The sequence below is a fragment of the Aquila chrysaetos genome, chromosome 13, assembly GCF_900496995.4.
Source record: "Aquila chrysaetos chrysaetos chromosome 13, bAquChr1.4, whole genome shotgun sequence".
NCBI classification, from domain to species: Eukaryota; Metazoa; Chordata; class Aves; order Accipitriformes; family Accipitridae; genus Aquila; species Aquila chrysaetos.
The window spans coordinates 38,210,564-38,236,940 of NC_044016.1; the positions used below are offsets into that span (position 1 = coordinate 38,210,564).

At 60.5% G+C, this 26,377-nt stretch overlaps 2 protein-coding genes across 9 annotated transcripts; one reads left to right on the forward strand and one right to left on the reverse strand.

The window, feature by feature from the left end:
• Positions 1-7: 7 nt before the first annotated feature.
• RHOBTB2 (Rho related BTB domain containing 2) lies at positions 8-16,943 on the forward strand. 6 transcript variants are annotated; one of them, XR_003926328.2, is made up of 12 exons: positions 2,974-3,161; positions 3,588-3,665; positions 10,376-10,577; positions 10,786-10,889; positions 11,003-11,188; positions 11,287-12,311; positions 13,287-13,405; positions 13,490-13,640; positions 13,762-13,850; positions 14,069-14,174; positions 14,254-15,814; positions 15,923-16,943. XR_003926328.2 is itself a non-coding variant. In XM_030035365.2 (11 exons), the coding sequence occupies exons 2-11, from the start codon at positions 3,607-3,609 to the stop codon at positions 14,490-14,492; spliced, it is 2,280 nt and encodes a 759-aa protein (XP_029891225.1). In that variant the 5' UTR covers positions 8-115; positions 3,588-3,606; the 3' UTR covers positions 14,493-16,943. The 6 variants fall into 6 exon arrangements, 5 of the variants coding, with proteins under 5 accessions (XP_029891225.1, XP_029891224.1, XP_029891226.1 ...); XM_030035365.2 differs by lacking the exon at positions 2,974-3,161 and adding an exon at positions 8-115 and having other exon boundaries at positions 14,254-16,943; XM_030035364.2 differs by having other exon boundaries at positions 14,254-16,943.
• LOC115350118 (tumor necrosis factor receptor superfamily member 10A-like) lies at positions 16,757-25,740 on the reverse strand. Of its 3 annotated transcripts, none has more exons than XM_030035373.2 (10): positions 25,509-25,740; positions 21,315-21,447; positions 20,882-21,010; positions 20,286-20,400; positions 20,109-20,200; positions 19,906-19,998; positions 19,736-19,776; positions 19,138-19,278; positions 18,604-18,685; positions 16,757-18,463 (listed from the first exon to the last, which is right to left on the reverse strand). In XM_030035373.2, exons 1-10 carry the CDS (start codon positions 25,578-25,580, stop codon positions 18,171-18,173), a joined length of 1,191 nt encoding a protein of 396 aa, XP_029891233.1. In that variant the 5' UTR covers positions 25,581-25,740; the 3' UTR covers positions 16,757-18,170. The 3 variants fall into 3 exon arrangements, with proteins under 3 accessions (XP_029891233.1, XP_040984175.1, XP_040984176.1); XM_041128241.1 differs by lacking the exon at positions 25,509-25,740 and adding an exon at positions 23,683-24,680; XM_041128242.1 differs by lacking the exon at positions 25,509-25,740 and adding an exon at positions 22,015-22,125.
• Positions 25,741-26,377: the final 637 nt, after the last annotated feature.

Sequence of the window (26,377 nt, forward strand, 5' to 3'; positions counted from 1 at the left end):
CGAGTGTATAAAAATGAGTCCTACCTGTCCAGGCCAGTTAGCACCTCAGGAAAGCCAAGGCAGCTGCTGGACCGGAGGGGAGAGCCGTGGGACGGTGCAGAGCCGGTGCACGCAGGTAACTCTGCCGACTGCCTGGAGCAAATTTATCCCCCATTTTTTCCCTAGGGCTTTGGTGGGGCTGGCCCCGGTAGCGGCGATGGGGTGTGGTGAGGCTGAGGGCTTTTCCCCCATGCTGGGGAGCTGCAGGGGGATGCAAAGGGGTGTGAGGGTTGCGGTTTTGGAAACGGGTTGGTGGGCTGCGCTGGAGCGGAGGTGGTTCGTGCCACAGGAGTAGCTTTAAGTGCCGCCGCAGGCTGTTTCCAGCCCTGTGGGCTGCTGCAGACCCTCCGGAGCAGGTGATGCTCTCAGCAACTCGTTCCCTCATTGCCCCTTCGCTCCCCTTCAAGCTGGCGAGAATTGGGCTGTCAGGCCTCGACAGGGCTCCGCGGGGCGTGTTGGTGGCAATCGGGGTTTAATGAGTAGCCCGTGGCCGGTACGGGCAGAGAGGAGGGTGCTCGGGCAGAGCCGCGTGCGAGAAGACACCGAGTTACGGGGGCGAAGAGCCTGCCAGCGTGGGACGGATGCCACCCTGCTCTCCCACGGGAACAGAGCAGGTAAAACCGGTGGCTCTCCGTGGCCGCTATTTGCTGCTTCAATAAGGGGTGCTGATGTCTCCTGGCAGGTAGCCGGGGACGTCCGTACGGCCACCAAATGCTGCCGTCGCCTCCCTGCCCGCCTGCCTTGCTGGCAGCCTCCTGGTGCCTGCGGACCTCCTGGCAGGGCGATAGGCAGCACCGCTGCCACTTCGTTTGGCCGGGAGCCGTTAGGGTAGGAAGTGGTTTTGGGGGCTTGGGTGCTGTTGCGCAAGCAAGGGCACGAGGCACGGCCGCTCTCCCGTGGGCCGTGACTTGCAGCTGGGCTCTGCGGCGAGGAAAGGGGATGATGCTCCCCGCTCACCCACCCGTGAACCTCTGTCCTGGGGGGGGAGACGGGGACGGGACTGGTCTGTTCCCAGTGCTGGCTGCTGGTGGTTTGACACCTCCGTGTCCCCCCTTTTCCTGCCTTACAACCAGCCTCGCTGCTGAGACAAATCCAGGCAACTCCTCCGCTCCCTCCCTCATCCCCTCGGGTCCTGCTGGGACCCCAGAAGTTTTCTCCCTACCCAGCATTGCTTCTTCCCCTTCCTCTGCTCTCCATCCCTACTGGAGACAGTTGCTTAGAAACAGACTCCTTGTTCTTTGATTTTTTTTAATTTTTTTTTTTTTTTTAAAATGTTGATATGTGGGCCCCCACCGAGCCCTCCCAGACCCCACACCGTGCTCCGTGCCGGGTGCTGGCTGCAGCCAGACCCAGGGACAAGACCCAGGAAGGTTCCACTTTCCCCCTTCTCACGGAGCATCGGTCTCCAAGCTGCAGCAAACCAGGCAGACACCCACCCCGCACCCATAGCAGCTCCCTGGGTGTGATGTGAGAATTAATTCCTTGGGGTTGTTTGCTCGGGGGGGTTATTTTCCTCTTCTGATGAAGAGCCCAGGCTCGTTGGCAACGCTATCAGCCTATTTTTGCCCTGCTCTCCCTAGCAAGAGAACCAGGAGAAAAGGGAAACAGAGAAGCCACAGGATGCACCGTTATAAGAGGAACTTTCCCCAAATAGAAGCTTTTCACAGTTTTTTCACGAGGCGTCAGCAGCTCTTAATACTGTATGAGGCTGTGAATACTGCATGAAGCAGCCGGCCGGCGGGGAGCCTGTAAATGTTTCAGGCTGCAGCTGCAGCCGTCCCACGAGCGTGGGACCGGCCGTGCATGCCCAAAACCTGGCTGGGGTGGTAGGGGGAAGCAGCTGGAAGAGCAGCCTTAGCTGCAATTTCATATCAGCTGCGCTTTCTGCACCAGTCAAGGCCGTAAATCCAATGCATCCCAGCTGGAGGGTGCAGAAATCCCGCACACGTGGACCGAGACCTTGAATTTTGCCCTGACAGGGTTTCTAGTTGCAAAAGATCTGTCTGGAGAGCCCCAGATGTTCATTAGCTCTGTGCTAGGCTAAAGGAAGGTTTCCTTTGCTTGTCTAATACGTTGCATTTTACAGGAGTACATGGCTCCTTCCGGGTTTAAATATTTATAAACTGAGTGATGAATCCCTGAAATTCTGCAGCGGTGTCGATGGCAGGATGAGTTATCACCCGTGGTGTATCAGATGGCTGTATTTCAGGGCTGGGAGATGGGATCCAGGCGTGTAGCTGGGTAATAATATGTGCGTGCAGTGAATTTCCAGAGCACCCCAATCTGCCGGCTCAGAGAGAGACCTGGTTGCTTTGGCAGGACAGGGGAGGAAACGTGCAGAAATGCTCTTTTTGCTTGTTTTAGACCTTCCCCTCTGGTATCAACTCTTTCCTGGACTCTCTTTCCCAGTACTCTCCCCACCGGCATGGCAGCACATCCCATCGCGCCATCTCCAGCGGCACAGGGCCCTTTTGCCCTCGCTGTTCCCCCATCATGGTCAGGTGGGGTTTTGCCATTTTTGCAGAGTGCTGGTTGGAGATTTCTCCTGCCGGCTGGGTCCAAATGGACATTAAGCCCATAAAAACCATTTGTCTAAGCTGCCTTCTCCCTCCCTGGCTGGCCGGTGAGGGAAGGCTGAGCTCTCCCAGTCCTGCTGATGGGGCTCGGGAGCCCACACGGATGCCTGGGGCAGCTGTCCGGAGCAAGGAGACCCCTTGTAGCATCACCCAGGAAAAAAACCTGCAGGATTTGCATTTTTCGAAGCAGCAAAATGGAGGGGTGACCCTGATTGCTCTTCCTGGGTGGATCTGGGAAAGGACCGAGCACTGCGGTGGGTCTCCAAAACCCACTCCCACTTCCCAGCACGAGCCAGGCGTCTGCTGGCTTTGCCAGGAGCGAAGCCCAGGCTGGACTCTGCTCCAGCCTGACGTCTGCAGGCACCGTTGATCCGGTGACAGGAGAAGGAGGGGAGAACCCTGCTGCCCTGCCTCGCTCCGCAGCTCGCGGGAGGGAATCTTTGGCCAAAGCAAACATGCCGCAGGGCTCGGTGGTCTGCTGGCCACCCCGGGAGCCAGGCACTGCTCGGGGCGCATGTGCCCGCAGGGAAGGCTCTTAGCCCAAGGGTAAGGTGCTTGGAGCAGGGGAGTGGTACTGGGGGACCCCTTGACGACACTGGCCAGCCACTGGGGCCAAGAGGATGCTGGCGCTGTGAAACCCAGCGCAGGGCTTCAGTGAAAGGGACGGGTTTGTGCATGCCTGTTGCACGTATCTATGTATCTCTCCCATCGGCTGCTTTGTAGGGTGAAGGTGGTGGCGTGGGGAGAGCAGACCCGGCAGTGAGATGTAGGGACGGCGGGCAGAGCCGCTCGGTAGATGAGGGACATCCCTCTCCCCGCACAAGGACAATTCTTGGCCAGCCCAGGTGGCCGTGCGGGACTTGCCTTCCTAAAGCCTTTCTGTCCCCAGGGTAGCGGGGTGACGTCGTGCAGGAGCAGGGGACGTCCACGTTTGGGGTGTTTTCACAGAGCCCTTCTGCCCTTTCCTTTCAGAGTCTGCCAAGAGAAAGAGATGGAAACCCAAGGGAAAGGCAGCCCTGCCGGGAAGATGACTGCCATGGCTCACAGCCTGTAAGTACCCTCCCGCCGCGGCGCTGGCTCCTCCAGCCTCCCGGTTCAGGCACTTTTCCTCCGGCCACGTTCTCCAGCGGACTTTGCTCTTTGCTCCCTTCCGACACATGCCTCCGTTCCCCCACGGATAAGGCGGAAAACTCGCGGCAGGGCTTAGGGCACAGCAAGGCAAAGGCAGGTCTCCGGCGGCGGGGACTGTGGGAGCGTGTGGTCCGGGGCTGCCGGAGGGTGTTGGGGTGTCTCCCCACTGCAAATCCGCTTTTGCTGGGGTGCTGCTGGTGAGGGATGCATTGCCTTGGTCCTTCAGCCCTCTGCAAGGTGAATAACGCTGAGCTCAGCTTTATTTAGGGATCAGGGTAGGGGGCACTGGCAGGGGCAGAGCTGGGAAGGCTGCAGCGGTTGCAGAGCATTTGCTGGCTGCTCCAAGGAGCAAAAGGAAAATGAGTTTGCATCCCTGCACCCTGCAATTTGGGGGAGCGGCGGTGCAACCTGCATGCCGGGCCCCAGCAAGGCTGGGCAGGGGCACGGGGAGCGCCTGGGAGGGATGGAGATGCTCCTGGCATTAAAGCCTAGAGAGCCATAAAGTTTACTGGGGAGGGCACGGCTGGAGGAATGTCTGCTCGTGTGTCCGATGTCCCGAGAGCTGCTTCATTCCTTGCTGGGGAGGGGGAGATGGAGGGAGGAGGATGCTATGGGGTGAAATGGGATGCTTGCTGCCAGCGGTGCGAGCTCCCCCAGTGTGACCCCCAGCGCTCAGCCGTCGGGTTTGGAGCTCTTTGCCTGGGAGCGAGGGTGATTATGGAGCCGGGCAGATGGGAGCCCTCTGGGACAAGTTCAAGAGGCTTAAATCGGAGAGACACATGGGAGCAGGGAGCAAATGGCCTTTTAATTACAGCCCTGCCAGAGGCAGCGGTGCTGAGGGAGGGGAGTTATCGCCTTGCAGCCGTGCCATGCCGTGGGCAGCCGTGCCGTGCCGTGCCATGCCATGCCATGCCGCGGCGTGGGCTCGCTGGGGAGCGGTGGGATGCTGCGAGTCGGCTGAGACTTGTGTTTCTCTTCCCACGGAGAAGAGGGGCTGCAAGTAACGGCCACGTGCTCCGCAGATGCTCCCGAGCCCCTTCCCCTGCCCCGGTGCCCTCGCCGGTGCCTCCCACCACCAGCTCTCTCCTCCCGGCAAAGCCTTCTGCCGGGAAAGGGGTCGGTGCAAGCGCTGCAGGCTGCGTGTTTCGGCTGCAAGTGACAATTGTGCTTTTGTTTTGCCTAGCAGGGAGGGGGGCAGGCGGGAATTCGGCTGCCCAGAAAGCTGCCAGGAACCCTTTATGCCACAATTAAGCACCTGCTACAAGAGAGCAAATAAGCCAAATCATGCGGCTGGCAAACAAGCTTTACGTGTTCCTTCCCCGTGACCCACTCCAAGAAGAAGAAAGCTCAAAGCTGCAGCTCGGCTGCTCGCAGCTCCCGTTGCAGGGAAATAAATAGCTTCGCCGTGAAGCCGATAGCTTCGCTGCCGGCTCGCCGTCCCGCTGTGGGCACGGAGGCAGCCCCGGGAGCTGCCTATGCCCGGCTCAAAAGCCAAAGGGCTTCCCCATCCCCAAATAAGCGACTCCATCTCCTTCTGCTATGGAGAGAGAGATCCCCGTCCTGCGAGTTAGGTGAGGCGGGGGGCGATGCTGAAGGGGGGGGAGCCGGGTTTGGGGGGGCCGTGCCGGACGGCTGCCGGGGTTGTGATGCAAAGGTGCGAGGTGAGGCGAGCGCCGAGGTTTTGACGCCGGCTGACGCGGCGTTGCATCACGGCCGGCCACGCCACGGCCTGCGAGCCGGCCTGATCCGAGCAGCAAGGGAGCTGGCGGGGGGGGGGCTGAGCTTAGCGTGGCTCGGCGGAGGAGATGGGGGGGGGAAAAGGCAGCCGAAAGCCTTGGGAAAGGATGGCGAAGCATCACATGATGCGGATATACGGGGTCAGAGCAGCGGGGCCAGCGTGCCGGACGCTTTCCCGGCAGCCACGCTGCAAAGATGACTCTTGAGTTTTTGATGCCCTAGGGTGGCGGGGCTGGGCGGGGGGGGGCAGTCCTGGGGGGCTATGGGGTGAGGAAGGGGCTGCGAGGAGCGCTGCGGGCTGGGGTTCAAAGGCAATACCGCAGCGTGCGGCCTGTGCTCGGAGAGCACGGGTGGATGGGGCAGTTCTGCCCCCCCCCCCCCCCGGGAGAACCAGCCCTGCAAGGGGCTGGGGGGGGTCCGGGGGGGGGGGGGGCTGGGGCTTTTGAGCAGCCGCATGAGGGTTCTCCTCCGGCACAGTCCCATCCTCAGCCTGGCAGCACCACCAGCACCGCGCAGGGCCCAGCTGGGACCCCCGGGGGTGGCAGCCCTGCGCAGCCCCCGTGCAACAAGGGGAGGGGGAAAGGTGGTCGGGGGGGGGGGGCACAGGCAGAGGGTGCACCCCTTCCTGGGGGCAGGAGTGAGGTTGGGGGGGAGCGGGGAGGGTCGGATGCAGAGGGAGGATGGAGGTGAGATGCAGGGGCAGGATGGGTGTTGGATGCAGCAGGCGATGGAGGGGGGGGGCGGCAGGGGGGGGGGTCCCATGCAGGGGTGGGTTAGGGGCAGGATGGAGATCCATCCAGGGCAGGACTGGGGGGGGCGGGGGGGGCAGGATGGGGACCCTCCCCACGCAGGGCAGGATTGGGGAGGGGGACACGACAGGATGGAGACCCCTGCGAGGGGGGGCTAGGAGCAGGGTGGGGGTCCCCAGCGCAGCAGGATGGGGTCCCCCTCCAAGACACCCCTGCCCCGCTACCCGCCCGCAGCCCCCCCCCCCCCCCCGAGTACCCCCCCCCTCGATCTCTCTCAGCCAATGGGCGGCGGCGAGGGGGGGGCGAGGGCGGGGCCTCGGCGGGGCCGCTTGTTTTTTGTGAATGAAAGGCGGGGCGGGCCGGACTGCAGCGCGCCGCTCCGCGCAGGGTTCCGCGCAGGGTTCCGCGCAGGGTTCCGCGCAGCGCAGCGCAGGGCTCCGCGCAACGTAGCGTTAACGGGGCCGCGGATGCGGAGAGCGGGGCGGGGGAGATACCGGTATGGGCCCCCGCGCCCCAGGCCCTAAGCCGCGCAGCGCGGTACCGAGGAACGTAGAGACGAGCCGCGCAACTTGCGCCGTGGCCATGTCCGGAGGGGCGAGCCCGGTCCCGGCCCCTGGGAGCCGCCGCTTCGTCTGTGTTGGTGTAAGTACCGGGGACAACCCACCCCCCGCCATCCCCCCCCCCCCCTCTCCCCTCCCCGCCATCCTCCGCCGCGCCCCGCTCCGCCTCCGCGCATCCTGCTCCGGCCCCGGCCCGCCTGCCGGCTCGGGCAACAGCGAGGGCCCGGCCCCTTCGCGATGCACCCACCGCCGCCTTGTAATGCCCCGTACCCCCGGCCCGGGTGCTCCGAGCACCCCCGAGCCCCCACGCAATGCCCCGCACCCGGCCCCGGTGCCGCCCGCACCCCCCAGCCCTCTTTGCAATGCCCCGCACCCCCGGCCTAGGTCCTCCCCAGCCTCCTTGCGACGTCCCGCACCCCCGATCTGGGTGCTCCGAGCACCCTCGGCCCCTTTGCAAAGCCCCGCACCCCCTCCCGGTGCTCCTCGGCCCCCTTGCAATGCCCCGCACCCCCAGTCCTGCTGCTCCGAGCACCCCCGACCCTATTGCGATGCCCTGCACCCAGTCCTAGTGCTCCCCAGCCCCCTTGCAATGCCCTGCACCCCCAATCTGGCTACTCCTTGCACCCCCGGCCCTATTGCAATGCCCCGCACCCCCAATGTGGCTACTCCTTGCACCCCCAGCCCCCTTGCAATGCCCTGGGCACCCACTCCCGGTGCTCCTCAGCCCCCTTGCAATGCCCCGCACCCCCAATCCTGCTGCTCCGAGCACCCCTGGCCCCCTTGCAATGCCCCTCACCCAGTCCTGGTGCTCCCCGACTCCCTTGCATTGCCCCCCACCCACAATCCGGCTACTCCTTGCACCCCCGGCCCCCTTGCAATGTCCCACACCCGCTCCCGGTACCCCCGGCCAGCCGCATCCCCCGGTGCCGATGCCGTGACCGGGCCCGGCCGTGCTGCAGCCCCGCTTGGGGCCCAGTTCCCACACCACCACCACCCCCCCGAACCCCCATCACCCCCCCCCGAGGCCTGCACAGCCCCAACTGCCTCCGTGGGACCTCCCAGACCCCATCTCCCCCCCCCCAGCCCCCAGTTGCCGGGAGGGTCACGGGAATTGCCGCGTTATTTTTGTGCATTGCTGCCGTTTTGGGGTGGTTCCCCCCCCCCCGGGTTTTGGGGGTTCTCCTCCCCTCGCGAGGTGCGGGATGAAGGATTTTTAGCCTGGGAGTTGCTAGGCGACGGCTCCCGGGGTGATGGTGCAGTTGCCTGGGCAACCGCAGGCTGGGCAGCCGGGAAGGAGCAATTTTGGGGTTCTCCTTATGGGAGGGGAGGGTGGGAATTGGATGCCCGTAGTTTGGGTGCAGGACTGCAGCGGGAGAGCGGGGCTGGGGGGGGCTGCTGGCCGGAGCAGCCTTGCTCCCCAGGGAAGGGCTTTTGTTGGGCAGAGGGGCAGAACTCTGATGTCTTGATATCTCTGGTTATTTTTTGCTCTCTGGTGGGTTTCGGAACCGTCCCCGGGAGAGAGGTGATGGTGGGGAAGGCGGGGAGGGGGGCTGCGGAGGCGGTGGCATGGTGCTGCTGAAATTGTCCCTGCAAAGAGGCTCAGCCCCCTCCTGGGGTGATGTCTCGTGGGTGGGGGGCTGCGAGCCACCCCCACGGGGCTGCCGGAGTTCCCCAGCGTGCTTTTGCTTTATTGGGAGCCTGCATTTTGTGCCCACTGCTGTCGCCCTCTTCCTCTCCTCATCGCAGACACTGATCCCGTTAGGATTTAGCCTTTAATTCCCTCTGGGCACCGGACTTCCCAAGCGGGCTCCCAAGTCCCCGGTGCTCGGCTGGGTGCGGGGCAAGCATCCAGACTGCCAACCGCAGTTGTCATCTCTGTGTGCCTTCAACCCACTGTCTGAATGAGCTCGGCCGACTTGAGAGCACGGCTGGCCCTAAAAATAACCGCAACAAAGCTCCCTGAGCACTAACACCCCCCCTGGAGATCTCCTGGCCCTACAGAGCAAAGCTGATTCCCGGGAGGAGCAAGGGACTGGGAACAGCGGTGGATGGGGATGTGTGAGATGGAAATTCATTTCCAGGGGCTAACGGGGAAGGAGTCAACCTGCTCTGACTCCTTTTTGCCGTGCAGAGCCCAAGGAGGTTGCTATCCCTGGTTTTCAATGCCCTCAGCGGACAGCATTCCCCGCATCCCAAAGGATGGAGGGGACGTGGCATGCGGTGACAACTACTCGGAGAAGTTTTGCCTTGGGACCAGCCGATGTCTAAGCGCTGGCACCTAAAGCGACCTGGATTTGTGCCACCCGCCTTTGCCTACGCTTGCCCACAAGGCTTGTGGCTCAATCCTGCTTGGTGCTGAGCCCTCTCACGTGCCGTCTCCTCCAGGCTGGTGTAGCCAGGTGTGCTCAGAGAGCTTGCGCACGGGAAGGAGGTGCTAACATTGGAAAGTCCTTGCCAGGCTGCTAGTTTAGGGAACTGCGTCCGTGGTCCCCGCGTGCAGGGCTCGGTTGCCATCGTTACCGGGTATTTTAGCTCACTGAGCCTTTGCGCTGGTGGTTTATTATAGCAGCTCGGGAGGCCGGTGCCAGGAGGGAGTGACAAGGGGGGGAGAGATCTGCAGCTTTGGGAAGTTCAGAGCAATTGGGATGGGGGGTTTTTTTTGTCCTTCTCCCCTTCCCTCCTTCTCCTCCCTGCTCTTCCCCCTGGAAATCTCATAAATCCCTTGCTTAATGCTGTGATGAGTTAATTCTGGCTGATTTAAATTCTGGGGCTCTGAACGGACAAAGGGTGGTACACCTGGGGAGGCCTGTTTGCCAGATACGGGCGCTTCACATCGGCTTCGCAGCACCCATAGCACCAACCTCCCTTTCGGGAGGGTTCGGGTCACACCTGGTCCTGGGAGGCCAGCGATGCTGGGAGCCTTCCCAAAGCCTCCTGGAAATATAACGAGTTTTCTTCTCCTTTGCTGCTCTTAGCTGGAAGCAAATATCCCCTCTGGGAATGGGGTGGGAAAAGGGGGGGCGGGTCGGTGTCGAGGGACAGACCTGGTGCTCCCCCAAGACTGGCAGCCGGCGAGGCTGGCAGTGCCCGGGTGTGCGCTCGGTCGGGCGAATCTGGAAGCTTCGTTTGCAAAACGCTGGTGAGGGAGAAAGGGGAAAGGAGGAGGGGAAAAAAAAAAAAAAAAAAAAAAGCCTCATCTCACATGAACAAGCATGAGCCAGGGCCAGAGAGACGGGGAGGGAGGAGGGTCGAATCAAACGCAGGGCATGTGTCTGACGCGCGGCAGAGAACGCACGCTGCCACGGGAACATTAAATTTTAAAGGGGACTGGCGGGGAGCGCGAGCCGGGGAGGGGTGGGCAGCTGCCTTCGCTCCCTGCCTTCGCTGGGGCTCCCGGCTGCCGGTCGTTGCAGAGCTTCCCCCGTGCTGCGAGGGGCTGGCAGCTCCGAGCGTGAGTATCGGCATCATCTTGTTGCTTCAACCCCCTCGGCATCCCGTCCCGTCTGGAGACAGCCCCCCCCCCCCAGCTCGTCCCGGCTTTATTCCCTGACCGGCCCCCCCCCCCTCCTCCTTCCCTCTGCAGGTCCCAATTAATGGATTCTGACATGGATTATGAGAGGCCAAACGTAGAAACTATCAAGTGCGTCGTGGTCGGGGACAACGCGGTGGGCAAGACCCGACTCATCTGTGCCCGCGCCTGCAACGCCACGCTGACCCAGTACCAGCTCCTCGCCACCCACGTGCCCACGGTGTGGGCCATCGACCAGTACCGCGTCTGCCAGGAGGTGAGGGCTGTCGGGGAGCGGGGCAGCGATGTCGGCGGGGGGGGACTCAGCTCATGGACGTGACGTGGGAACCCCGAGGAGATGGAGTTGCATCCTCCCCGCAAGCGGAATTGTGAATTACTCCTCCGCACCCTACACGTGGTGGGGACAACCCCGCTCTTGCAGGGCTCGAGGACTCAGGAGCTGGATGGTGTTTCTGTTCCCGCAGGTGCTGGAGCGCTCCCGGGATGTGGTAGACGATGTTAGTGTGTCCTTGCGGCTCTGGGACACTTTTGGTGACCACCACAAAGATAGGCGCTTTGCCTATGGCAGGTAGGGGAGAGGCAGAGCCTTGTGCTACCTTGGGCAGGGAGGGAGGGCAACGCCGAAGCACGGCGGGCTTGGCTCCGTCGCCAAGCCGGACCTTGACCCTCCTCTCCTCGCAGGTCCGACGTTGTGGTTTTGTGCTTCTCCATCGCCAACCCCAACTCCCTGCACCATGTGAAGACCATGTGGTACCCAGAGATCAAGCACTTCTGTCCCCGCGCGCCCGTCATCCTGGTGGGCTGCCAGCTCGACCTGCGCTATGCCGACCTGGAGGCCGTCAATCGGGCACGGCGACCCTTGGCCAGGTGGGACTCTTGTGCCCCGGAGACGTCCGTGTCCGCCCAACGCTTTCTCCTTATCACGCATCTGAAGAGGTCTCTTCGTTATCTCCCCTCTTTTTCAGGCCAATCAAACCTAACGAGATCCTTCCCCCGGAGAAGGGGAGGGAGGTAGCCAAGGAGCTGGGGATCCCCTATTACGAGACGAGCGTGGTGGCCCAGTTTGGCATCAAGGACGTCTTCGACAATGCCATCCGTGCCGCCCTCATCTCCCGCCGTCACCTGCAGTTCTGGAAGTCCCACCTCCGCAACGTGCAGCGACCTCTTCTCCAAGCACCATTCCTGCCCCCCAGGCCCCCTCCGCCCATCATCATCGTCCCGGACCCCCCTTCCAACAACGAGGAGCGCCCAGCCCACCTCTTGGAGGACCCCCTGTGCGCGGACGTCATCCTGGTGCTGCAAGAGAAGATCAAAATCTACGCACACAAGATCTACCTCTCCACCTCCTCCTCCAAATTTTACGACCTGTTCCTCATGGACCTGAGCGAGGAGGACCAGCAGAGCGCCGCGGGCCATGGCTTTGGGGTGGCTGTCACCGCGGCTGCCGAGCGGATGCTGCACCAAGAGGAGAGGCACCACGGGCGGGATTTCCTCCTCCGAGCCGCGAGCTTTGACATCTGCGAGAGCACCGAGGAGGCCGGATCCGGCCAACGAAAACCGTGCCTTAGAGCCTCCACCAGTGATGGGATCCTGCGGGGCAACCGCTACGAGAACGGGGAGCGTGGGCTGCGGCGGGGAAGGGACCTTTCCTCTTGGAGCCGGGCTTTCACCAGCATCCAGGAGGAGATGGCAGAAGACCCGCTGACCTACAAGTCCAAGCTCATGGTGGTGGTGAAGATGGATGCTTCCATCCAGCCAGGTCCTTTCCGGGCCGTGCTGAAGTACCTGTACACAGGGGAGCTGGATGAGAACGAGCGGGACCTCATGCACATTGCTCACATCGCTGAGCTGCTGGAGGTCTTCGACCTCCGCATGATGGTGGCCAACATCCTCAACAACGAGGCGTTCATGAACCAGGAGATCACCAAAGCCTTCCACGTCCGGAGGACCAACCGGGTGAAGGAATGCCTGGCCAAGGGGACTTTCTCGGGTACGACCCTGGGCCGAGGGGGAGGACCAGCCGCAGCACCCCGCTCTCCCTTGGCGGGGGCTCTGCCAGATGGATGGGGGGCTCGGAGCTCCTGGCTTTGCCCCATGCGTGAGCGGGGCAGCCGTGCCGTGGGTCAGCAGGCGCTCACTCGCCTTCCCTGGGGTTTTTGGTCACACTTTGCGTTTCTGGGATTTTTATAGCTTTTTTTTTTTTTTTCCCCCCAGAAAGTGTGAGTGTAATGGCCCTTCCCCAGGGTTTCCTGCTCCCCAGCCTGTCTGACAGCTCTGTTTATTTACGGGAGAGCAGCAAAGGCGACTTCCTTCCCTCCCAGGCCCAGATTTTCACAGGGTCATCTGATTTACGAGGAGCAATGTGCCCTTGGTAGGACTTCCCCAGCTTTCCGCCAAGCACCACGTGCCACCGGCTTGTGCTGCAGTGCCGCGGGGTGACGTCCCAGGGGGTTGCGAATGTCCCAGCCTCCCTCCGGCTGAACTTGTTTCGTGATGGTGGACCTTGATGTGGTCAAGCTGTCACTGTCAGGGGACAGATGTGTGCTGGCCCCTGGTGCACCTCGGGGAGAAGCCATCATCCAGGGTGGAGAGCAGAGTTGGCGGGGGGGGGGCCAGGAGATCCCCAGCATCGTTTCCAGCTCTCCCAAGGACTCAAGCTTGGGCGAGACATTTGATTCCTGGGGTTTTTCCCCTTTGCCTTCAAATGTGTCGTGGTACGTCTTGGGAAAATCCCTGAAAAGAGCCACAGCCCTGCCACGGCCCTTCCCTGAGCTCCTCTGAGCTGGCGGGGGACGCTGGGAAAAAAAAAAAAAAAGAAAAAGAGATGCTTAGGACAAATTATAGGATATGCCAGGCTCTATCCCTTCCCTCCGCTGTCCCCGGTGCGAGACATTTTGTGGCAGGGGGTGGCTGAGCCCCGGGTAATGGGGACGGGTCCCAGTAGCATCCCTCTGCTTGTCCCCAGATGTCACCTTCGTGCTGGATGACGGTGCTATCAGTGCCCACAAGCCCCTGCTCATCTCCAGCTGCGACTGGATGGCCGCGATGTTCGGCGGCCCCTTCGTGGAGAGCTCCACCAACGAGGTGAGGAGGAACCCCGGGATTTGTCCCGGGACGGTGGGACAGCCGGGGATGGCGGTGGGGTGACGAGCGGTGTGTGTCTCACAGGTGGCACTTCCTTACACCAGCAAGAGCTGCATGCGGGCGGTGCTGGAGTACCTCTACACGGGGCAGTTCAGCTCCAGCCCCGACCTTGACGATATGAAGCTCATCATCCTCGCCAACCGCCTCTGCCTGCCGCACCTGGTGGCTCTCACCGGTGAGTCGAGGCGGTGACAGCGTGTGTGTCCCCCCCCCGTCGTCCCCAAGCTCGGTGGCAGCGCGATGCTTCTGCTGTCACCCCGTCCCAGCTACCCCGTAACTCCTTGTGTCCCCCACAGAGCAGTACACCGTCACCGGTCTGATGGAGGCGGCGCAGATGATGGTGGACATCGACGGGGACGTGCTCGTGTTCCTGGAGCTGGCTCAGGTAGGACAGGAGCCCGTGCCGGCAGGGATGGGGTTGGAGCAAGGTGCCGGGTGGTGCCACGCAAGAGGGGTCTGGCAGCTGTGGGGGGATGATGTTGTCCTGGCAGAGAGGACAACCGGGTCTGGTCTTGGATGTCGCGGGAGGAATAGGGTGAATCCCTCCTGCTTCCCCAGCGGTCCGTGCCGTGGTGGCTCTGACGTGGGCTCCATCTTTTCCAGTTCCACTGCGCCTACCAGCTTGCCGACTGGTGCCTCCATCACATCTGCACCAACTACAACAACGTCTGCCGCAAGTTCCCCCGGGATATGAAGGCCATGTCAGGAGGTGAGTGGGGGCCGGAGTGGGATGATGGGGGTCCTGGTGGTCCCGGCACTGCCCTCACACCCCCCCCGTGTCCCTGCAGAGAACCAGGAGTACTTCGAGAAGCACCGCTGGCCGCCGGTGTGGTACCTGAAGGAGGAGGATCACTACCAGCGGGCGAAGAAGGAGCGGGAGAAGGAAGACTACCTCCACCTCAAACGGCAGCCCAAGAGGCGATGGCTCTTCTGGAACGCCTCCACCTCCCCTTCCTCCTCTCCTTCATCGTCGGCAGCCACAGCCTCCTCTTCCTCCTCCTCCTCCTCCTCCTCAGCTGTGGTTTGAAAGCCCGTCCTTGCCCTGGCTCCAGCATCCCTGGGAGGCGACGGGGAGGAGGAGGAGGAGGAGGAGGAGGAGGAAGAGCGGGGTGATCTGCCCCAGCATCAGGCGTGGAGCGGACGCCACCGGCCGCGGCCCCGGAGGAGATGGTGGTAGCAGGGGCCCGTCCCTGCGGGGGGGCTCGGGGTCGGGCGCCAGCCCCCGGCGCTCCTGGAGCCCTGCTCTCCCCGCGCCGCAGCTGGCAGCGCGCGGCAGGACTGGCAGAGACCGAGCAGCAGGAGAAACTCATGTTTACAGGAGCGCGAGGGCTGTGTTGTGGTTTTGTTTTGGTTGGGTTTTTTTGGTTGGGTTTGGTTTTTGGTTTTTTTTTTTTTTTGAACATCAGCAGCATGAGGAAGAAGAAGAAACCCATCCCGCTTCCAGTTTAATTTGTAACCACAAGCTGCGGGATATGGTTGGTTTGTCTGATGGCATCTCGCCACCCTGGGCAGCCGGAGCCGCTGGGGGGGTCCTGCCACCCCCTTCGACTTGCAGCAGGGTCAGGCAGGGTGCAGGGGACCCCGGTCCCCAAATGCTTCAAGGCACTGCAGCATCCTTCCTTCTGCTCACAAGTGGGGTCTGTCCCAGTTCGGGGAGCAGGAGGGGACAGGAGCTCTCTCCTTCCTGCCTCTTAACTTTTTGGTTTAGTTTAAAAAAACTTAAAGCAAAAAAAAAAAAAAAAAAAAAAAAAAAAGAAAACAACAATCCCACACCCACCCACCCCTGCAACCTGCCACACCAGAAACCAACCCCAGGCCCTTGGCTTGGGATTTTAGCCTGGAAGGCTCCATTGTAATAAATGGTATTTTAAAAGCCCAGCGTGGTCCCTGTGTGTTTGGGAGGAAGCGGCTGGACACAGGGCAGCCTTGTGCCCTGCTCGGGGTGACACCAGCACCCTTCCACCAGCGCTCCCGGGATGGACAGGGACAGTGGAGAAGCGTTGCAGGATCCGGCCGTCAAAAAGCCTTGTACAACGAGAGAGGTGGCTTTACCATCGGACTAACTTTGCGTGTCCCACCTGTGTCCTTGTAGGTGCACAAACACAGCGGGTACCAGCAGGAGATGGCAGCATGGGCCCAGGGGCTTTGCAGGACTTCCAGGCAGGGTGGGTGAGCAGAAGGGACCCAAACCTCCGCTCGCCCTCCCCAGCTGGGAACGGGAAAGCTCCTTTGAGCCCACCCCTGGCAAAGAGGCCGCTGCCGGAGCGAGCACGGAGGGATGCTCTGGCAGGGATGCTCCCGGTGGTGTCCCCTCCTGCTCAGCATCGCTCCTCTTCCCGGCTGGCCTCGGTAGAGCACCTCGGAGTCATTCATTTCGCACGCTCATCCTCAGCCACAGATGCAGGAGCAAGGTTGCAGCTCCAGCGAGCTTACACTCGGTGTTTTCACACTTTGCAGCACCAGCGAGGAGGTAGGACGAGAAGTTTCTTTCCCTTTCAAATCTGGGCGCTCGCCACTGCTTCCGAGTCCTGTTTGCCTTCCCCAGGTCAGGACCCGAGCCCCTGTGTCCTGGCATTAAATCCTGCATGTGCCTGGCTCTGCAGGAGCTCCCTGCCCAGGTTTGCATGCTTGGGAGGCACGTGGGGGCTGCCCGGGACAGGACCTCGGGCACGAAGCCTCCTGGCAGGTCACCAAAAGCTCCTGCTTTTAGCACTTGCCCCAGCCCTGCATTCTCGATAAACCCAATTGCAGTGCGAAGGCTGGCGGGCAGCTCAAGGGGGCTTTCTGGGGTGAGCAGAACCCTTTTCTCACTAAGCACTGCATGGATTTGCAACACGGCTATTGCAACACACAGAGCCCTGGCTGGGTGTAGCCGGAGCGGGGAGCACCGCGGCCCCCCCCCGGCAGCAGCAGCTCCGTCACGGGGGTCAGCAGCATCGCTTGGCCCCGGGGTCCCGGCCCCTGCACGCCCGAGGGACTGAGGTTTCAGCCTCCTGCTTTTGCAGGCGACTTAAAGAGCACGGGATTCATGGCGTAGGTGTAAAGGCAGAGCCCAGGTTGGCTGCTGGGGACTTTTCCTGGTGGAAGCATCGCTGGTGGGGACCGTTCCTGGCAGGATGCCGGTGTGGCAGAGCACTAACGCCATGGGCTGGGTCCTCAGTGCCACGCGGAGCAGCTGCTGAGCATCTGGTCCAGCTCCCTTGGTGCCCACTGAAACCTAGAACAGACCATCGCCAGCGTTATGGCAGAGCAAGGGAAAAAAAATTTAAAAAAAAGATGAGAAATCAGGAGGATTTTTTAAAAGTTTATTCTTCCTTCATAAAGAGACATGTAAAAACTGGAAATAGCAAACTGGCTGGGCCAGCGCTCTGTATAAAAACACACAATCATGCATAGTAAAAAAACACTATTTTTATATTAGCTTTTAAGTTAATATATGTACATGTTTACAATTACTAAATAAATACATAAATACAAACTGTCTGCTTGTGTTTTTTGAATGGTGGTGAGTAGGGGGGAGAAGGGGTGGCAGCGGGAGGGACGGGCGCTTTGCAGCACAGGGCAGCCCTGGCCACGGTGAGGGGCTGGCGATGCCCCTCGCACTCTCCCACCGCGCTGGGGAAGGTCACAGAATCACAGACCAGTTTGGGTTGGAAGGGACCGTACAGATCATCTAGTCTGGTGGGTCCTGGTGGGCTGGGCTGTACCGGGGTGGCAGCACATGTAGTCAGCTCAAGTAATGCAGTAGTTTTTCCAGCCAAGTTGTCCCTGAGCTAGGTGTGAGAGCCGGACCAAGGGGCAAAGTGTTTGAGGAGCAACCCATCCAGCTGGAGGATGGACGGCGGGTACCCACGGTCTGGCTCGGACCTCAGTGCATTCACTGGCTGGGGACAGGCAGGGACAGCAAAGCCACCCCACGGCCAAGGGAATGGGAACTAACCAGCTTGACCGAGGTCATGGAGAAGGAGGTTTCTGGCACACCGATGGTTTGCTGCCCATGTACGCCATCCTGCTCCGAGGAGGAGCTCACTCGCTCCCTGCACTGACCCTTTTCTTAGGCAACCCCAGTGATCACAGAGCAAGTAAATCATTCCCACCCTCCCCTCAAAGTCCAGTTTCAAACTGATTCCTAACAGCAAGCAGAATGACTATCAGCTAAAATACAATTCCATCAACAGCTTTGAGAAAGTTACCCAAGAACCCAGTTAATGCTTGCCCATCGAGCATACAGTATTAAGCTTGCTGGCCAGCTTAGAGATGTTCTACAAGCAGAAGCCATTGCATGATGCCAGGAACCCTCCAAACAAGGATGATCCAGTTAAAAACCACAGGGATGCCTGCAACCTGCAAAGGCCCTTCTCTGCGCTGATCCTGAAGATGTCCGTATAGTACCAGCACTTCCAAACGAGACAGTCCCAGAGGCGGCTTGCAATAGTTTTAGGCTCTTTGCATTGACCCAGTGAAATCAAGGCACTGGCTTGGATTTCGTGAGGAAGCACCGACGTCAAGCCCATAGCTTCAGCAGAGAGGACCACAAGGTTTGTACTTCATGAGAGGATCAAATCCTCCGGGCTCAGCTGAACTGTACAATGGCTTCAAAAAGAGAAGAGCCACAGGAGAGCTATAAAAAGATAAAACTCAAGTGTTCTTAGAGGTATTCACAGCTTCAGCTTGAAGTAGGGAGAGGCAGGGCCTGCCCTGCTCCTCAGCTCACTTCGTATTGGAAAGATCCCTGCTGGACCAGCTTGGAGGAGATGTCCTCTGCAATCCCTCCGAGATTGATCTGGTGCAGGGTCTCCAACAGCGTGTTCACGGAGGCGTTCATCCCTTGTCTGTTCTGCCACATGTTGAGCATCTGGAAGAAGGGCTCCAGCGAATACTTGTCGTTCATCTCCGCGAGGGCAATGTCGTTCTCCAGCAGGTCAAGGGCTCGGCCGAATCTCTTCCAGTCCTTGTAGGGTACGTCTCGGGCAAAGATGTCAAAAGAGCGTCTCAAAACTAGAGGGGGGAAGGGAAAAGCTCAGAGAACAGGGTAGAGCACGCACAGCTGGGTCAGAATGCATTTTGCCCAGAAAGCTCATCCTGCAGGCTTACTCCCCCCCTACCCCCCAGCACATTTCTTGGGCCCCAACACTTACGAATAACGGGGTCTTTTCCTTGCACCGGAACCAGATTCCTCCTGGGTTTCACACCGGGATGTGAGCTCCTCGGCACCATCACCTGGAAAGACAACGTCCTATAGCACCTACCAAGCCCTGGCACCAACGCTGTCCCCAAGCCCCTTTAACCGGGGGGTTGGAGACCCTCTCCCTCTCCCCAGGGGCTGTTGGGGCAGGAGATCACCACCCCACCCCAGGACACCCATAGTTTCCTAGTTTGGGATGACAGCAGGCCACGAGCAGGGGAGAGCTGCCTCATGGGTCCTGGCCAGGGAGAGAAGAGCTCTCTGTTTGCTCAGCATCAGTGTTAAATCTGCAGAAGACTCCGGCAGCTGACTGCACGGAGCAGATTTTGCAGTCCTGAACCCAGGACAAGAGACCCCTTGCAGTTACTCTGTGTGGAAACCGTAGTCCACCCCTGGAAACCCCCCAAGGCTGATCAGCTTGGTGTAGGCAGAGGAAAGCATCAGACCTCGGCCGAGCACGACGGAGCAGAGGGGCACGCTCACGTACCTCTGGCCCCGGAGCGCTGGGAGTCACCAAACCGGGCGCCCTGGGGAGCAGCTGATCCCGGGAGAACCGCTCGTTGCGAATGTTGTCCTGTGTCCCCAGGCCCCCCCTCCGGTACCTCGTCAGCTGCCGCAACAGGTAGTCCTGCGGCGGGAGAAAAGCACAAACCAGCCGAGTCGAGTGGTCCCGGGAGGGCAGAGCTCACGCCGACCCCTCGGGGATGCCATCTACGGCGGTGGCACCCACCCTGCCGCCGTTTCAAGGGCACGGCTCGCTTGCTCACCTTGAGCTTGAAGGGGCCCCGGTATAACGCAGCCCTCCCTTTAACCCGGGGTGCCCAGCGGGGACCCTGGATGTGCCGGCACCTCTGCCGGGGAAGGGTTAATGGCACTGGAGAGGGGGCTGCAAGCACCCCACATACAGCAGGGCACTGCCAGAGACCCTCCTCTGCTTGGCCCGGGTCTACCACATCCCTGCCGGGGCGAGACTCATCCCCCTGCTCCTCCAGCCCTCCCAGGAGCTGCAGGCAAAGTGGGGAGCGAAGGGCACGGGGGACCCCACAAACGGAGCTGCCACCCCCTCTCCCATCCCGGCAACTCACCATTACGCTGCAGGACTTCCCGCTCAGGTCTCTCCCGTCCCCTGGAAGATGAAAACCGCGCTGTGATCCCTCTTCCCCCAGGCAGGTCCCTCTTCCCACCCAGCCCACATCCATGCAGACCCCCCCGGCCAGAGCAAGCGCTCCGGGGCTCCCCCGCAGCCGGCGCTCACCTGGGGAACGTCGGCAGCAGCACCTCCAGAGGATTAAGACGAGCACAAGCATGATCCCAATTACAACCAATAGGATGGTCATGATCAAGTTGTCTAAAGTGGATAAAAGAGGTTGCGTGGGGAGCTGCTCCTGGTCTTCTCAGCAGCAGCTCACACCTCCGTCCCCCAGCCCGTCTCCCCTCCTCCAGCAGCCCCCCACTTACTAGAGGAGCCGGAGAAGGTGCCGGTGGGAGGACCGCACTGGCGGTCGCTGTGCGGCGTGCAGGGAGCCAGCTCCACTTCGCCCTTGGGACACCTGGGAAAGGGGGAGACGGGGCAGGCTCAGCGGCTGGGGGTCCCAGCACAGACCCCAGCGGGACCCGCCGTGTCACCCAGCTCACCGGGGCCGGCACTTCTGGCACATCTCGCAGGGGTGGTCCGGGGAGCAGAAGGTGCCGTTCTTGCAGGCGCACTGCGTGTCCCTGACGGCTTGGCAGGGACTCAGCTCCACCTGATCTGCGGGCGAGAGGAGAGACAGCTCTACCCCAGCCCCTCCGCACCACGCTCCTCCACCCGCTTCCTTCGTTAATGGGGTTAACGACGCGAGCTGACCCGCAAGCCTGGGGAAGACCAAGTCGCTCTCTGCTGTTGAGTTCAGCCTTACCCTTTCCTGCCCCACACCTCACCGTGCCCAAGAGAAAAGCAATGCTTGCATCAAAGCTCCACCAGCAGCCTACAACGCTGCCGTGAGCCCAGTCCTCCTGGTCCTTGCTGGAGGTCTCGTGTCCAAGCTTTGCACAAGGGATGCTGCATTGAACAGAGACACAGGTCTGGCACAAGCTGCTGCACCAATTCCGGACCCAGCCTGCTCCCCGCAGCCTGAGCCACTCTTTGGGGATGCTGCAGGTGACCGTGCTCTTAAATTGAGAGGCCACCAGTCAGCTGAACCCAGCCACTGCTATCAGCCAGCATCGCCCTCTTACACACCAGCTCCTACCTTCCCTACACGTCCGGCAGCCAAGGCACTTGGGAAAGTCGTTTGGGTATTCGATGTATTCATTTTCTTTACATGGCAAACACTTGCTGGAGGCATTTTGCTTTTTACAGGGCTCTGCAACGTAGGTGCCTGCAAGAAGGGGTGGTTGGGGAAGAGGAGGAGAAAGAAAGGGTGTATCTGTGAACATACAGTACAGGACGGAGATGTCTTTGCAGAGAGGGAGTTGATTCCACTGCCAGTGAAGTTAAGAGGCAAACTGGGAACCATCAAAAGGAAAATGTTCCCATAATGAGTCCTTAGGTCTCAGGACAGTGGAGCAGGGGAGAGCTGGAGCACCCACTGCCTCCTCGCGAGGAGCAAGGACACATGGGCTCTGCAGGCAGAAACACGGCGAGGCCGCGCATGGTGTGATCGATGTTTGAGACGACCTTACCCGCGGGGCACTTCTTGCAACAGCGACCGCTGTCTTGGTCTTGGTAAAACTCTTCCCCTCCCCTGCTTCGGTCCAAGGTATCCAACTTGTCCCTCCTATTCAGTGTTGCTGCAGCGGCTCCCAGAGAAGCCTCCTGTTAAAAAAATATAGAAAAACCCGGGTTAAAAACCACCGCAAGTCCACGGGGCAAGGGAAGAAAGAGAAGGGTAAGAGCTGCTCTGCCCAGTGTGCTCAGGTGAAGCAGGAGAGAGCAGGGACAGCTCAGAGCCGCTGGACCCAGCGGCCAAACCTCCCCTTGATGCAGGTGAAGAGCACCTCCCGCGTACCAGGGTGGTTATTTCCTTGGCAAAGCACAGGGAGGAGGTTTGCGGAGGGATTCCCGTGCGCCAGGTTATCAGCAAGGCAAAGGCTCGCTAATGCTTCCTTAGTATAACATCAGGCCCCCTTTCCTTCCCCAATTTCTGAGCGCATGAACAAACAGCACCGAAGAAAATGGAAGGGTAGGGAAGAGGAACAGGGAGGGCGTTTGTGGGGAGGAAACCAGCCCCGTGTCAAGGCTGGTACGTGGCTCCTGTGCCCACAAGAAACACCCGGGCTGCTCCAGGCTCCCAGGGGACAGCACATCCTCCGGTGTTTCCGCATTATCCCCGTTATCTTGCTGCGGATCGGGAAGCCAACGGCCCCGTTTCCGCCAACTCACCGCGCACCTTTCTGCTGGCTCAGCTCTTTCTGTACCAGCTGGGTCACTCCGGCCGTGGGGGGGACGATGCTCAACGGGAATGACCACTCGCCCCATCAGGGTTTGGGGGGCCTTTGGGTACCTCAATGTCCCCAACGGGGACAATGCCCTTGGCCTCTCAACCAGCACAGGGCACGGCTACTCCATGGATATAAATCTGCCCCTACCTCCAGCCTCTGCCCCTCTACCCTGGGTTATAGGGAACGATGATGCCCGGCCACGCCGTGCGCTGCACGGCAGTGACAGTCTGGCGGAGGCACTTTCCTCTTCCCTTCCCATACACTGGGCATGAAACCTGCCTCTTAAAGCAAATATTTCTTTTGTGAGTCAGAAGCTGCCTTGAAAGGCTGAAACAATAGAGATGCAAGCTGTTCCGGCCGTCTCCTGGGCCAGCCTGGCCATCTACAGAGCCGATCCCCCCCTCCTCCTCCTCCCCGGACACTTCCCGCGCTTGTACAAGGAAGGGTGTGAGCACTGAAACCGGCCGCAGCAGGTCCGACGGTCACGGGACTGCAGAGGATGACGCATACCCAAAAAAACAACACCAGACCCACAAACAACACCACGGACACCGGCCAGGCCATGGAGAGGGCAATCGCCCACTGCCACCAAGGCCCAAACCCCCCCGAACCCCGGCCAGCCCAGGAACGGGACCATCTCCAGACCCTGACTTGGAGGGATCAAATCCACGTCCTTCCAACAGCTTCTGGCTCTGCATCTCCTGCTGCTGCTTTCTACAGCTGGGAGGGTTTGCAAGTTTAAGGGGTGCTTTTCTATCCAGCTTAGGAGAGAAGTCTTGCTTTTACCTCCCAGCCACAAGCAGCTCTCAGGGCTTTACCCACTCCGGTCTTGAAAGTCTTCAGGACTGAGACTAGGCAACCTGTCCCACTGCCTCACTGTTCCCATAACAGAATTAGAAAAGTCTTTCTTCCCCATTCAAATTCTGGCAGGCCGCAAAGGTGATCAGAGCAACAACACAGCATTATCTGCTGTTTGGAAAGGCCCCTTAGGTGCAGGATTTCATTGCTTTTCATGAAAAAGCGACTCAGCACAGTTTGCACAAGTGCACGATAAGGTTATCAGCCCACACCACCTTCCCCAGCAAGTGCAGTTCCAGTACATCATCCCACCACAGAGCCCTTGGCAGGCAAGGGCTGCCATCCCTGACTAACCTATCAGTCTCGCAAAGCACGGGGAGAAGCCAGGCTAGGAGCCGTGGGCGAGACGCAATGGTATTCAAGAGTAGTTTTCACCCACAGTAAACATCCCAAGAAAGCAACGTTGCCTCAAGGCAGAGGAATTACCAGGCACAGGAATCCCCAACACCCTCATCAGCTAAAAGCCTCTTCCTTCTGGATGATCAGGTCAGGAGAAAAGGCTCTGGGAAGCATCAAGCTTTGAGAAGCATCAAGCTTTGAACTTTCCCTTCTTCCACCCCCAATTTGTTTTTCTCCTGAAGTGATCCCAAGGAAGGAGTTGGACCCTACAGCAGAGGACAGACCCCTCGCTGAACTCCTGACCATCAGCGAACATCTATGCAGCATTAGTACGCAGCCCTCGATTGTAGCAAGAGAGGCTCTTTACCAACAGTGTTAAGGACCAGGGATAAAAGAGATGCCAGGCAGATACCCGACATGCCTCTGCTCCAAGGGCACAAGTCTGATGAAAGTGGGGGTTTCCCCCCCCCCCCGACTTTCCGCAGATGGAATTTGAGCTCCCGCAAACACAGAGATCCAGCAGCATTCCTCCTCAGGAGCCTGTGGCCCAGGTCCAGGCATGATGCAAGAAGCATTGGTGAGCAAAGGAAGGAACTGCAGCCACAATATCGTATGATTATCACGTGGGCCACCATCAGTCCTGATCAGTTCCCCCTCCCCTTTTCTTTTATTAAAAAGAAGAGGGGAGAAAAAGTAAAAGAAAGAGGCTGTTAAGAGCGTGCCTTTAGGTGATGGGTTTAGTAAGGCTTGACTTTATCAAGCAAGTCTAAATAAAATCTGATAAACAATATAGGGAAGGAACTGGATGAGAAGCTGACTCTCTTTTAAAACCTGTTACGGGGCAGTGCTGACTTCAGCGACAGCAATTCCAGCGCAGGAGCAGCAACCACGTGTCCCGGGGCCGCGGCTCCGCTGGGCTCCCTCGCAGCAGCAGGGATTACAGGCCAGCCCTGGGGTAAAACTCAGAGTAGGATCCCCGGGATAAAACTCAGGGCAGGATCCCCCTGACTTCAGGTGAGGCGAGACTTTAGGTATTTCCGAGCTCTATGGCAACGCCCAATCCATGGGGAAATATGATACGCGCAGGTGGGATTTTCTGTCCTAAAAGCCAGCGGTGCTAAGGCTTTGGACAACACTTGGGCAAGTTGGAGAGGCAGCATTCCTGCACCAGGCAGCCCAGAGCTGCCCGCATCCGACCCTGACGCTTTCAAACATCCCGCCCGGTCTTGGCATCGCCACGAGATCCCGACACCAAATGGCAAACAAGGCTTGGAAGCGAAGGCAGCGGAAATCCCCTCCAGCGCAGGCAGCGCCATAGGGCGAGCCTCCAGCCCCACGTCACCTCTGAGCCCCACGGCCCTCGCACCACGCACGCAACCACCGGGCCAAGCGTTTGCGCGCTCGCCCGCTGCCCCACGCCCAGGAGGGCTGAGATCACCCTTCCCGTCCCACCTCCACGCTGCTGCTTCCACCCTGCCCCACGGCCTCAGCCCCACACACCCCCCCCCCCATGCCCTGCGAACCTGCCCAGGTGAGCCCCCACAGCCCCACTCCTCTCCCATGGGCCCTGCCCAGGTGAATCCCCCCGGCCCCCACCTGCCCAGGTGAGCCCCCAGTATAGCCTCGGCTCTCCCCATCGCCCCTGTGCCGTGGGAGACACCCTACAGCCTCAGCCCCCCCCCCCCCCCGCCATCCCCTAGACCTGGTGAGCCCCCACAGCCCCTGCTCTCCCCATAGCCCCTAAATCAGGTGAGACCCCAAAACCCCTGCTCCCCCCCCACGGCCCCTGGATCAGGTGAGCCCCGCTATAGCCCCAGCTTGCCCCCCATAGCCTCAGTCCCATATGAGCCCCTACCCCCCAATCTCCCCCTCCCATAATCGCTGGTAAAGGGACACCCCCCCCCCAATCCCCTGCTCTCCACAGGTAAACCCCCAGCTCCCCATACTCCAGGGGCACCCCCCATTCACCACCACCCCCCCGCCTGCCTGAACCCGCACCCCCAGCCCAGGGCAGCCCCCAAACACCCCCTCTACCCCCTCCCCACCTTAGTATCCCGCCCCCCCGCCCCAGGACCCTTTCCCAACCCGGCGGACCGTGCCCCTCGACGGCGCGGCAAGCCCGGGCATGCCGCGGCAACCCCGGGCAACCCCGAAGGGGGGTCCCCGGGTGTCCGTTCGTCGTCGTCGTCGCCCCCCCCCCCCCCGACTCCCCACGATCGGTAACCCGTCCCCACGCACCGTGAGCAGGAGCAGAAGCAGCGGCAGCGGGAGGCAGCGCCTTCGGGGCGCAGCGCGCAGCGCCGAGCGCATCCTGCGCGGGAGCGGAGCGGAGAGCTGCGACCCGCGGTACCGGGCAAGGCTCCGGGACGGGGACGGGGACGGGAACGGCTCGGTATAGGCCCGGCCACGGCTTTGCTGAGACGGGACGACAAGTTCGGAAGGCAGTGAATGGGACAATGTATGGGAGAGCGGCGCCGACCGCGCTTATATAGCCGGGGCGGGGGGGGGGGGGGGGGGGGCGGAGGAGGAAGAGGAGGAGGAGGAGGAGAAGGAGGAGGAGGGCTGGCTCAGAGCAGGCTTTGCTGCCAAACCTCCTCGTGCTCCTGCCACCGCCGAGAAACCGCACCAGGGGTTTCAGTGTGGGGTTTGGTAACGACAGCCGAACTCGCCTTTCGCGGCACTTTTTTTTAGCGCATCTTATTTTCCCTTTTTTTTCTTTCTTTTTCTTTTTTTTTCTTTTCCCGTGCCAAAATCCGTTTCGAAGCTCCCAAATCTGATAGGAGCCATCAGGAATGTTTCTCCCAGGGTGTTCTTCCTTCTCCGGCTTGCATTTTTTCCCCATCACGCAGCAGCCGCCTCAAGCGAGCAAAGCCACAGGTTTTTGTTTTCCAGGGAAAAGGGGGTTACAAAAATATGCACTAGCGAGAAATCCCAGCCACTGCCGGGGAGGCCACGGCTGTGCAAGGTGGGAAGGCACGGCACGGTTCTGCCAAAACACTCGCCTGTCTTGCAAAGCAGTCATCTTTTCGGTCTGAGCTGGAAAGTGGGGAAATTCCACCTCGGGTTTGTTTTTTTGGTGATTTTTTTTTTGGGGGGGGGGGGGGGGG